Below are 13,483 nucleotides of genomic sequence, written 5' to 3'. Positions count from 1 at the left end.
AACCCATTCAGTTACTCCACAAACTGTGACATCCGTAAGGGCAAGAAAGTGATTAAAAATGAAGACTGCTGATGGCTTAGGACAGCAAATCTCAGGTTAGTAAGGACTTAAAAAAGAGTGTGAATCTACTTTTAAGTGCTTAAGGTAACAGTTTAAAACCAGCCCCTGTGTGCAAGTGTTGTTCCTGACAGCCGTGCAAAAGGCATCATGGTGCTGTGATCTGCTAGCACAGGTCTATTTGCCTTCCTTTTTAATCTTTTTTTATTATTGTTTTATTTTTTTTGAAAATGGTAGTGTTTGAACCTTATTTCAAAGTCTGTCTCTTGATTTTTGATGCTATAGAATATAAATCTTATTATAGTCTTCAAATTGCTTTCTATAAGAATGGAAAGGAACCATCTCTTCTAGTTTCTGTAAGCACCAAGAAGATTTGGAATCACTGTAGCATCTTTCTCCCATTGCCTTCAAAATTATTTTTAATCATCTAGCTGTCTAATAATCAAGTTCAGCAGTCTAGCCTCTATCTCTGCCCATTGGCCTCCTCTAAACAGCTCTATAGTCCATTAACTTATTGGAGTTTAATTTTGCAGGGGAATAAAGGTGTCAAAATCATTAACCTCATGTACAGTTTGAAGAACAGTAGCTACATCAGGCAAACCTGCTTTTAGCCTTGACTTGCTGGTCAGCTGGCTTTTCCCTAGATACATAAATAAACCCCCATCCACTGTGGCCCATGGTGGTTCTTCTCCAGAAAGTATGTAAGGAACATGAGAAGTAGCACCATTTTGCCGTTTCTAGAGGGTTTAAGGACAAGGAGCAGAGCAGTGATGTGAGTGATATGAGGGAGACAGGAGGCTTTGTCTCCTTTGGATCCTTTGGATCTCTTCATGGACCTTCTGGAATATCCTCTGGAAGAAATTATCTTTTATGTCTTGAAATAAATTATTTGTGTAGGTGTTTGCCCTGATCATATACCATTTTGTGCATATGGAGGTACATGGAACCCATATGTAGTGTTTTGGGGTTATTTTTTGTGATTTAGAAAGAAGCGTGTACTTAAACACCAAAATACGTATAACTACTTATTACCTAATGTGCAGAGCCAGTGACATTTTCCTTTTAACTCAGAGTCACCAAGTAGAGTGAAAAGTTTGGTGCTGATTATTTGATGATACAAAAGGAGTTGGTTATTGTAGTGATTGAGGGGTTGTGTTGGTGCTGTAGGGGTAAAGAGCGCCAGGAGAGCCAAGGAAGAGTGTAAGGTTGTTCTTGCTTTTACTATTACAGCATTAGCAATCTCTTCTTGCATGCCTTGTTTTTTCTAAATGCTTCAGTATTGCACTGTGTAACCTCAAGCAATACATTTAGTTGAATTTGTTTGTTTCTAGACTGTATTTTGGTGTTTGGATATAGTAAATTTGGAGTGAAATCATGTGCTATGAATATTCCCAGGAGTAAAACCATGATTCCCTTCATTAGCTACCTACCAACTGCTTGCTTACAATTTTAATAGTTGGTCTCTATTTCATTAATGTGTTAGGAGACAAAAATGGGACCACACCAACCCCAGAATATCAAGTCACTCTTAAAAACACAAACGAGTAATGAGACACAACAGGCAGCTTATTTGTGCATAATTGTAGGTTGATGGTTCAGTGTATACATCCCAAGGTCAATTGACTTTGATCTTTGTAGAGATTCAGTTACTGCTCTGAAATTCAGCAACAAGCATGTAATATTCACAAAAGGGAAAGAAACTTGGTCTGTAGGGTGAATAGAAAACCATTTTACCCACTGAATTGCCAGGTATCCTAACCAGCAATATGACATTAGTGGGAGCTAAACTGCAATTTACAGCTGTCTTTCATAACCTAAAGCCACTTCACAAATGAGATTAACTATGCTGTTTAAATCAGTGTTACAGAGTGAGGTAGAGGAGGGGTGTTATTTAACTCTGGAGAATAGTCATGGCCTGCAATTTCAATTTTTTGGAATTTAATTACCACAGCTGTAAAAGTACATTTCCAGTACAAACTTGTTACAAATATCCGTGCTAGAAAGCCGCTTCTCTCTGGTGTATTCCATTTGAACACACAAAATAAGTTAGTGGTTAGTCTTAACCTATTAAAACGTATGGGATCTCACTTCAGTTATTCACTTTTGGTCCTGATGTTTCACAAAGTTTCACATCAAGGTGAATTTAGCCTGTTCAGAAAAGGGCCCCGAGTTCACTGCCCAGACCTGACTGTCCCTGTCCCCCTGCCCAGAGCCCAAGACCCCAGGTCAGCCCTGCCCCAGAAACACCACGGCTGGGCCAGCCTCCAGCTCCTGACAGCCCTGCCCAGCCATCTCCATTCCCAGGAGGCTCCCAGTACCCAGCACCAGGGCTGTCCTGGTCCCCTGTGGTGCCCTACTCCTGCCTGGGGTGGTGGGACAGGCCATGGCTGCCAGGTCCTGCCATTGTCCTCCTGGGGAGATGCTGTTCCATGCACCACAGCAGTTTGTAGTCTTCCAAGTGCTGCAAAAGCACTTGGAAGATGCCCTTAAATTCTTCCCATATGCTTTGCTGAAGGAATTCCTGAGTGTGCAGAATAGATCCAACTTAATTCTTAAAATCCCAGTAAAATTTTGCTGGAGTATTACTCTAAAATGAAGCAATGCTGTCTGTTGATATGATGTGAGATGACCACAAATGCTGTCAGTCTATTCGGTCCAGAAATAAATAAAAATAAAATGCTTTTGTAAAAATACTTTGAGCAGAGATTTCCCTTTTCTTTGATGTCATGCTGAAGACAGTGCATTGCTACTTACTAGCCTTGGAGATTTTGGAGGGCTCTGCCAGAGATACTGTGGAGAATGAGGCTGCTTAGATTGTGGCTAATTTTAAGAGGAAAAAACAAGAAAACAAACAGCTCTCACTTTAAAATAATTATGTATATGACAACAAGCAGAATGCTCCAGGCCTGAGTGCACTTTAAACACCTTTTCCTTCAGGAGGAATGCAGCCTTCCCCATGTCCAGGTAAATGTATTTGAATGGTTTGGGCCAGGACATTTGGGAGGAACAGAAGAAAGACAGAGGCTGGAGAGGTTTTTATCTGACTGTAAGTCATTAAAAGCAAACCAGATGGTTCACTTTACAGTGGTATTAAAGTAAAATGAGTAAAAGTATGCCTAGGGCATAGTAAAATCTTTAATTTGTCGTTCATCCTCAGCCTTAGCCAGTGATTGATGGACAATGTCAGCAGAGTGTCCAGATTAGAGTCTGAGTGAATCAATTTATTATAATATTAATACAGTGCAATTGCTGATACATTTACTTTTTATTGCATAGACGTAGCTCTTCACCATTTTGCTTACCTTTGGGGTATTGCTCAGTTCAGCCACCAACTGAAATTAAGGCCAGTGAGTAACGTTGAGTTCCAACAGAAGTAAAAAATCTATCCTAAAGTTGAGTACTTAAAAAATTAGCTGCACTAACTTTGTCTTGAGGAATATTTACATGGTGCAGCCCAGATTACATGAGGGTTGTGTCCCAGACATTTGGTTCTACCCCATGCCCAACTGTCATGGCCCTTTTATTTGACTAACTTTATGCAGAGGATAATGGACACCTTTTTGCAATACAAATGAGTAGAGAGTGAAGCTATAATATCATGTATTGGCTAGTGACAGTCCTGCTAAAAGCATCTGCCATATAATTTATGCACATACTTCATTACAGCAAACTTTCTTCACCGTGAGATATCTGGGTAGTGAAAAATAACTTCAACTTACAAAGAAAATGGGGTTGTTATTACCATTCATTTCATACTCATAATCTCACAATGGTGTTAAGTTTTATATACAAAACCCGTCAACTGTATTTTGAAGTATATCTCACCTCCAGGCCTTTCTTCAGGACTCAATTTGCACCATTTTTTTATTGTTGTTTGATGTTATTAGCAAATTTATTTTTTTAACCTGGTAGTAGTAGCAATTTCTCTCTTCATATAGGTCACACAAACAAAATATTACTTCCAAGATAAACTGACACTTAAAAAATTAAAAAAGAATCTTGTCTTTGCCTGGGTAGATCTTTTCCACCAAACAAACAGTCAAGGACAGATAAAGTAATCTAAAATAATAAATCTTTTATATATATATATATATGTGTGTGTGTGTGTGTATATATATATATATATATATATACATATATATATAGATATATATATATGTGTGTGTGTGTGTGTGTGTGTATATATATATGTATGTGTATGTTTTCCTGCCAAGGGAATGTTGCAAATTTTTCATCTGTGAGAAACTTTCCTTGAGATCTGCTTTTCTTGAGATCTGTTTTTTATTTTTTAATATATGTAACTTCTTTTTTTTCTGAATAGAAGGGAACAAAATCCAGACTATTTTCATAATATAGGTATTGTCCCAGCAATTAAGCAGGTGGTGTGATACATGTCTGTCACACAAAAACCTTATGGCCAGACCTATCCTCCCTTACTGAAATGAAATAGATTTCAGTCATACTTTTAGAGACCCTTTGTGAACCAGGTTGATGAGGCCACACATGGTGATATGCTGTACATTCATTGTTGGTTTGAAGGGCGAGTATTCAGCCAGCCTCAGCTCTCTGTAATACACACCTAGGACATGACCTCCCACAGGTCAGCCTCTCACAGTAAATTATCCACATACAGCCTGGCTAGCTGAGCGCTTAGTTTGCTCTGCCGTGTCTTAGGAAAGTCGTAAAACTAAAGATATTGGAAAGGATTTTATCCAAGGGAGAACCTTTTTTTAAAGACAGTGATTTAGATGGCGGTCTAAAGATTGAACCATGGATGAAGATCACCTCATTCTCACTGTTGATGACAATGAGATATACTTTGTCTTGGTATCCAGAGTCACAGTGGGTCTTACACGAGTGGGTTAATTTTGGAGGAGAAGTGGAAATTTAATAAACAATTGATAGGAAAAAAATCATTCAAGTTTCCATTTTTAGTTCTTTAAGTAGTCTAGGCTAGTTAAAGAATATTATGGAAAACTATTCCCAGTGGTTCCAACACCTTTTCTATCTTGACCTTTTTTGCAACTTTGTTCGTTGAAACCAAGTTTAATTAAAACGATGATAAGAATGAGCTTGTGAGTTCAGCCTTTACCAAGTCTCAAAACAGCACTATTCCATGACTCATACAAATTAATGATAGTCTGTTACTGAGGGCTGTTTTTGTCCCATTCTGATAAAGACAAAGTTAAACAGGCTTTCAAGGCAAACAGAAGTTGAATTTTTGATGTGAAACAATCATAAAAATACACAATCATAAAATGATTTTCATGCCTTTTCTGTTGCAGGTTGCCTTTGAGGAAAGTTCTATTCAAATAGCTAATTGAAATTACTTCCTGCAGTAGACTTCTAGTCTGACTCCCTAACAAGCTGGTCTGATAGATGCTTTTTTAGAGTCTGAACTTATGTCTAGTAAATAATATAATTCCTCTAGGCCCCCTGGCCAAGGAAATTGGCCAACTGAATGAGACACAAGAGACCTCAATTCTATTCCAAATTTTAAGACTAGCCTTCTGGGAAACTTTGTTATCCAAAAACAGAGCAAATGGTATTGAGTGGTTTCGTGGAGGGATGTGAAAACTGCTTAGGAAAAATTCTGCACAGAACGTACTTATTGCTATTATTATCGAGAGAAAGGGCTCCGTGCAAAATTACACAGAATGCCCATTTTCTCCCTGAAGGAGAAAATTAAGAAGAGTGCTTCAGCATGTGTGCTAATGATTAACCATGCCACAGTTATGATATTTTGTATTATTGGACAGTCTTGGAATGTGTGGTGACAGAGAGTTTTGCCCTTAAAGGCAGACTTTTTGCACAGAACATGTTTTCTCTAGGGATCATTGGCATATGCCCACACAGAGGAGCACTGTGCCACCAAGTGTGTTGTCTGTGGATCTCAGATTTGAGCAGAAACTTGGAGGAAGCCCAAAACATTGGCCATATGGTCATGCTGTAGGCTGCCCTTCCAGCATGGTAGGGCATAGCCAGGCACAGCTGGAGTCTATGCCAAGATTCTTTAAATCTACAAATTTTACTGTCCTCTGCATGCTATCCAGCAATGCTAAGTGATTTGCAAAACACTCAACCAGGGGTTTTTTCCTAGCTCTTATTCAGGAGAAGATAAGCAAAGAAATGGTTGAGAAAATCCAGCTCTCCGGACTCATAAACAGGTTTTCTCTATGAAAGAAACAATTTCCAGGAATCTGCTACCTAACAGATTTTTTCCCCATTGTCTTCATTGCCTATGCTCTCACATTGGAAGCCATTTTAATGTTTCATTTCTTTTAATTTTTATTTTTGCTAATGTAACAATAAAATAAATTGCAGTTGAGTAGCTTGGATTTTAAGGCCTGGGAATAAATAAGGTTTTTATAAGGAATACCCATAAGGGTATGATTTAATCAGTTGCACCTTTTGAGTCACTCAACTGAATTCCAAGAGGTGTGGAAATCATCTGGGGAAATAAAAGATGATGGCTCAGGCAGCAGATGCTCTATATGCTAATTACCATCATTCCCTTTTCTTTCCCTTTCCCCCACCATTTTTCAGCTTCACCTTTGCCCCTTTGGATAAGGCAGCTGATCTCTTCACTTCCAGTGCTGTAATGGTCTGTTACACCTGCCTGGCTCTGGCCTTAGTTTGCCAGATCTGTGAATGCATGTATTTATCTGCTGTTTGTGCATGTATTTGGTAGATTATTTTATTGTGCATTATATGATATATTACATAATGTTCATGGGGCATAAGAGCCAAGCGCCCAGAATTTAAACTTCAGAAGTGACTTGACTGGCCACTTTTTAATTCTTTGCTTACTGCAATTCCCAAACACAGTTTTTTCACTGTAGGATATCATTGGTCTATATGTTTCTAGGATTTTACCTGTCACTAGAATTTGGATTTGATTGATGTATATTTAGCTTGGAAAAGTGGTCTGCAGCTTCAGTTTATGGTTATCCTCAGGCAACTTCTTATAATATTGCCGCCCATTTCAATTCTGACATCATGACACAACTCAATCTATTCACTGCTTCTACTGTAGTATCAACTCATTTCCCAAAAGCAGTGTGCAGCCTTCTGGCTCAGTATTACTGATAGGAAAGCATATATCATGGTATCGGTTGAAGTATCTAGAATTGTGTCCCAATTATTTATTTATTTTCTTTTCTTTTTTTTTTTTTTTTTTTTAATTCCCATTTCACCACCAGCTGCATTCAGACCAGGATAAAGGAGATGGATCACTTAAATACATCCTTTCTGGAGATGGAGCAGGAGACCTCTTCATTATCAATGAAAACACTGGTGACATCCAGGCCACAAAGAGACTAGACAGGGAAGAAAAGCCTGTATACATACTCCGTGCCCAGGCTATAAACAGAAGGACTGGAAGACCAGTGGAACCAGAATCTGAGTTCATCATTAAGATCCATGATATCAATGACAATGAGCCAATGTTCACAAAGGATGTTTACAATGCCAGCATTCCCGAAATGTCAGATGTTGGTAGGTGCTAACTAATAACTGGTTTCAGTGTCTGCTCTGGCTTCTTTCCGTGGAGTTATTGAAGGGCCCAGACTTTACAGGTGTTGAATAGAGACATCTGCTGTTTGAGTCTGGACTAAAAGCATCTGAGACATTAAAAAAAAATTAAAGCCAAGAAAATAGTGGCAACAGTTTCCTGGAAACAGAGGTGTCAGCTGGGTGAAACATGCTCCCTCTGTTGTACCACAAAAAAATGCGAGTTAATACCATCTGGTTTAATGTCAGTGAAATTGAGTTGAGCTCTGTTACATGATACCTGGGTTTAATACATGTTAGTAATATGGTTCTTCATGGTCATCTGTGTCAATACCACTCCTAGATCTGTTCAGCAACTCTTATTTAGTTCAGGAAGGTAAACAAAATGGAAAAGGAGGTACAGAAAGGGTTGTACACATTTCTGTCACCCATTCGTTCTGAGATATTCCATTAACTTCCTGTGACCTTTGTTGTTCTATCCATGCAAAAGAAAAGAGCTCCAAAGTCCCTTGAAGTCCACTGCAATTTTTCTATTGATTTAAAATATATTGAGCTGTAAAAATCAATCAAGAACAAGAAAAAAAAAGAAACTTCTTTGGAAAATTGTTTTAAGATGAGATCTTTTCCTGAGAAGTTGACAGGTTTTGATTCTTTGATTCTTAGGGAGGTCATTTTGATTTCTTTGTCAGAGAGCATTGGATGGTTGAATTCCAAGAAGCACATTTCTAATTTGAGATAATGTCCAGGGAGAGAAGCATTAATTAATCATGATCAAGAGCAAGATTAAAATAAAGCTCAAGCACTACGAAAATAAAGACTTTGGGGCATACATTCTCCCCTCATTCATGGGACTTGTCGCATGGATAAAAACTCATCTGATGAAGTGAGAACCTAATATTCACATTTTAATATGTGAACACTTTATTCACTAATGGTTTTAAATGCCAAAATCTAAGCTAATTTTTTTATGTTTCTTAACACCTTTACTAAGATTCAACACCATTTCTTTCTCTAGAAAACATGTGAAGAGCCATATTTACATTCTTCTGTCAAATACTTTATGAGTATGAGTAGATTTGCAAAAGTATATTCTTGACCTAGATTCAAGTTCTGACTGTTTACAATATCTGCAGAGTGGTGCTTTTCTGTTTTCTTCATGACAGAAAGATCCATATACCCCATCAAAAACTGTGTTTGAATGAGTTGAGAATAAAACAGGTATCATTTTGAGTTTATGTCCTTCATAAGCAGAGAAAATTCTACAAAATAAAAATATTTCTAGTTTCATGCCACAAGTCTGACCTGAACATGAATTATTTTTTTCTTTACATCATAAACTGTTTTTGCCGTGAAAAATACCTATTAATTTTTGTTTTCTTTAACTTTTCATTGAAGGTACCTTTGTTGTGCAAGTCACTGCAACTGATGCCGATGATCCTACATACGGGAACAGTGCTAAAGTTGTCTACAGCATTCTCCAGGGACAACCATATTTCTCTGTCGAATCTGAGACAGGTCAGGGGACCTTATCTGTCATTCTGTGACAATGTCTGTAATTCAAAATGACACGCTAAGCCAAGCTAGGATATATTACTAAAAAAACTTTGAAGAGATTACATCTTACTCAGTGCAAAATCTGACAAATTTAATAGAGCGATACGTCTGTAAACATGACACCTACATTATTTTAATCTTACCAGCAAAGTCTAATAAATACAATTAGTACTAGTTGTGAACCAGTTTTCAATCATTTTTAACAAGCAGTGGGTACAGAAACTGCAGTGGATGATTAAATTAAACCAAATAGGTTGGCTTTTAGATGAAGGAAAGAAACAGGTGGGTGTGGAAAAAAATGTTTAATCCTCATAGATCTTCATAATAGCTAAATTAAGACAGAGGGTTTGTTCAGGTGAGTTTTCTTTCTCTGTCTGCTTCTTCAAAACTTGTTTAAAGCAATTATAATTTCTTGCATCTGCAACATATCACTTTAATGCTAATTTTATGAAAGAAATCTTAATTAAGAGTAATGATAGAAGAGGTAAAATTGACTGTTGCGCTAAAGTAGAAGATCACAAATAGAATCCCAAAGTTCTGAGTTCTGTTTTTGGAAGGTGTTTAAATTATGCACAGTGACTGGAATTTTTAATGTTCTGACTAACAGACAGCTTTGGAACCTGTGCATGCATATTCTGTCTGACTGAATATGGTGTACCATTGACTACCTGACTACATAGATAGTCTGTTACCAAGCTTTTTGACTTACTTTTCCAAGAAGAAACAAACCATCTCAAGAAACTCCTTCAGTGGAAACATCCACTGTGTTAGGTTGCTGGAAGCTAGGGAAATCGGTTCTCCTCAGCATCCTTACAGGAAAGAAATAGATTATCCCAGACAATTCATCCAGCTTAGGATTGTTTCTTAGATAAATCTTAGAGACTCAGCAGGGAAAAGGAAGGAGAGACTATATGTCTCAAAGGGAAACCTGAGTTGAAAGGGTGTACACAATTCTGAGAAGAGGGAAAGCCAAGATCAAAGGGAGCTTCCCTTCAAGAATAAGGTATTAGATAACAGAAGCCAGGATTTTTGCACTGATGCACTCTTTCTGACATGGACAGTACAGTATGTACTCTTCTGGAGTTATTATAAGGATAAAGTAGCTGGGAGTTCACCAGTAATAAACTTCTTTCAAGAGGTTTGTGTGGGGGACAAGAAGCAAAGTAAACCACAGTCTTGATCTTCCTGCCATGGAAATCAATTACAGAACTCTTAGAGTGAAACATGTCTCTTTCAAAGCCACTGTGAATTTTGTCATGGATTTCAGTACTTGAATTTCACTCCTTTTGCCTACAAAGGAGTCAGTTCTTACCTTGAGAGACCCAGTGAGAATGCAAACACTCTGCTTCATGGTAAATCTGAATTATTGAATTTCAGTAGTAGCTGGCCTTATAACTGTTATTTGTGCCTTTGAAGAAGGAAGTAACTGGCAAATAATTTCAATCAATGTATAAATAGAAGTATATATACTCAGGCATGTTTGAATGCTCATAATTTTCTTAATTAATTTCTTCCATTTAATGTTGCGGCACTCTTTAATGGTGTCTTGCTGAAGCTAGCTTTACTTTTTTTTTTTACCACATCTGTCAAAATATTGAATAAACAGCCTTTTTCCAGTTCAGTGAGAGATTTTAGCATGGAACTGAAAGAGGGTAAATAGTTCTGTAAAATAACATGGCTCACAAATAAGGAGAACATTTTTCTGTGGGTACCACTTATACTGTGTCAGTCACATAGGCAGGAGCCTGAGATGTGACATGACAAATCTGTAATTTAATGAACCATCTCATAACAGTAAATATTTGTACTGGGCAAAGTTTACTTACTATGCAGAGATTCTTTTTTATTCTTTTAATAAGAATTTCCATCAAAGTCACTACCTGTGAACTCCCCACTCTTTAATTTTCATGTTTACAGGCATAATTAAAACTGCTTTACTGAACATGGACCGTGAAAACAGGGAGCAATACCAAGTGGTCATCCAGGCTAAAGACATGGGAGGCCAGATGGGAGGACTATCAGGAACCACCACCGTGAACATCACTCTGACTGATGTCAACGACAATCCACCTCGCTTCCCCCAGAGTATGGAATATTTACATTCTCTGTTCTAACACTAAAATGGACAAAAATGGTTCTTGTTTTGTCTTTTGTTCACCTTAGAAATTATTTCTTCTATTGTGAGTTTACTGAGTATCAAACTGCCTTTGGGAAAGCAATAGAGAACAAAAAACTAAGCAATAGCATCATGCCAAGATTAACTGCAATAACTGGGAAATGAATATTTAATATTTTTACTCTGTTGAAATTGGAGGTGAATTAATGTGCAAAAGCAACTTTTTTTTCCCTACTTTTTAAATAACTGATCAACGTAATCTGTATTTCTTGTTCACTACTATTTCTTTCAGACTTTGTGATTGATTGCGTTTTAAGGTATCTGTTGCAATCTAATATATTGAAGTTTTGAAACAAATTTACTTAAGTATGCAAATATATCCCAAGGACAATTCTATGGAAAGGAGTATTTATAACAAGAAAGCATTTGCTACAATGAACTTTCCTGTATTCTTTGCATACAGAACTAAAAGCATGTACTTAAATATACCAGGTGTTTCTGCCTATTTACTTCCCCTCTCTCAAATAATTCAGTAGATATAATTCAGTAGATATCTGTGAGATGCTTATGGGAATCAATTGCACAAGCTCTCTTAGAGAGTAATTTCTATTAATGACCGTTCATTGCCGTAAGGCATTCAAAGTGATTCAGCTTTCATTCTCTTCTCTTTCCCTCTCTTGCTTCCTTCTTTCTCTCTCTATTTTTTTTCCCTTTTTTACTTTGTCTAACCCACTGCTCTCTGTATGATGTGTGTGTATTGCAGTGTCAGTGTGTGTCAAAGTCAAGAGCAGCCGTTACAGAAAATAATTGCAGATACTATCAGACAAATCAGTGAGCTTTGGCAGTTAAGTCACTGGGAAAGTTATTGGAAGCAACTTGTCATTTAGCTTCAAAGTCTGTTCTTAGCTGTGGGCAAAGAGTTTCCATTTAAATTAGAGCAACTTAAGAAGAAATATCACACTCTGCACCCAATGAGTTAATTATACATCTCTGGACATAAGTGTCTTCAATGTAAAAAGCAAAGATACAGCTTCATAATGTCTACACTCCAAAAGCAGAGGTTTTTTATGACAAAAATTCAATGTAGTACATTTTTAGTAGTTATTTGAGCTGGATTCAGTTTTAGTGTTACTAAGCTGCACTAGCTTCTGAAAATTCTTAATATCTGCCCTTTGGCCTCAAGATATTTTTCATACACACTTCTGATACAGCCAACAGAGACCATGAGAGCACCCAGAAAGGGACATCTGTTGCTAAAGTTACATGTTTATAGAGAGGCAAAATGCCCATCCTCCTTATGAGGAAACAGGTAGAAAAATAAGTAACTTTTACCCCCGTGGAAGTACGGCAGAAGCTGAAGGCTTTTGGCCCAGGAAGACCCAGCGACTTCCTAGCTCACCTGCAGACTCCCAGCATGGACAGTGGACTGAGAGATGGTGTCCAAAGCACCTTGAGACTGACTAACCAGATTTCCCTCTGTCTGCTGTAGGCACATACCAGTTCAGAGCTCCTGAGTCGACACCGCTCGACTCCCCGGTTGGCAGGATAAAAGCTAATGATGCTGACATGGATGAAAATGCAGAGATTGAGTACAGCATCACTGAGGGGGATGGATATGACATGTTTGGAATTACCACAGACAAGGACACCCAGGAAGGAATTATAACCGTGAAAAAGGTACACATCTTAACACACTTAATCCTAGCTTCTGAAACACCAGTCAAACCTTTATCTAGCACTTTTTTTTTTTTTTCTTTTTAGTACAACATATATGTTTTGCTAATTTGAATTTTATATGTTGGGAATCTCTACATGGGTAAAGCTTCTTTTATGCAAGCAATCGGTATTCTTCCTCTTATACCTTCTTTACTGAACCAATGCACAAACTTTGGAGGACCTGAGAGAGTAAATTACCTAATGAGTGGTGTGCAACTGAGAAAAAATCCTGCAGCCTGAATATACTCACAGAAAAACTCAAGGAAGCTCCACCATCCAACTGTGATTTTCTTCCTATGATGCTTACAGGTTTTACTCACTTAGCAGAAGTTACTGTGTTAAGACCACAGAAATAATTAGTATCACATTGCCTGTTTTTCCTTATAAGAGGATATTGATTTTGCAGCTATAATATATTAAAGTACATAGACAAATTTCTTTTGACTCACATTTTGTAAAAATTTAAAATATCTATCAGCATGCTTTTGCTTTAGAAAAAAAAATCAGTGCCTTGCAAGATCACAGTGG

At 37.5% G+C, this 13,483-nt stretch overlaps 1 protein-coding gene across 1 annotated transcript in view; it reads left to right on the top strand.

Annotated features, from left to right (window-relative positions):
• Positions 1-13,483, top strand: part of LOC103820122 (cadherin-6) — a 102,809-nt gene that overhangs the window by 65,735 nt on the left and 23,591 nt on the right. Inside the window, exons 3-6 of the mRNA XM_009094783.4 lie at positions 7,260-7,554; positions 8,965-9,084; positions 11,041-11,208; positions 12,729-12,916. Coding sequence (XP_009093031.2) covers positions 7,260-7,554; positions 8,965-9,084; positions 11,041-11,208; positions 12,729-12,916 — 771 coding nt within the window. The remainder of the gene's footprint in view (positions 1-7,259; positions 7,555-8,964; positions 9,085-11,040; positions 11,209-12,728; positions 12,917-13,483) is intronic.

The sequence above is a fragment of the Serinus canaria genome, chromosome 2, assembly GCF_022539315.1.
Source record: "Serinus canaria isolate serCan28SL12 chromosome 2, serCan2020, whole genome shotgun sequence".
Lineage (NCBI taxonomy): Eukaryota > Metazoa > Chordata > Aves > Passeriformes > Fringillidae > Serinus > Serinus canaria.
Note: the sequence above shows the minus strand (reverse complement) of the source record. Positions and strands in the feature narration are given on the sequence as shown.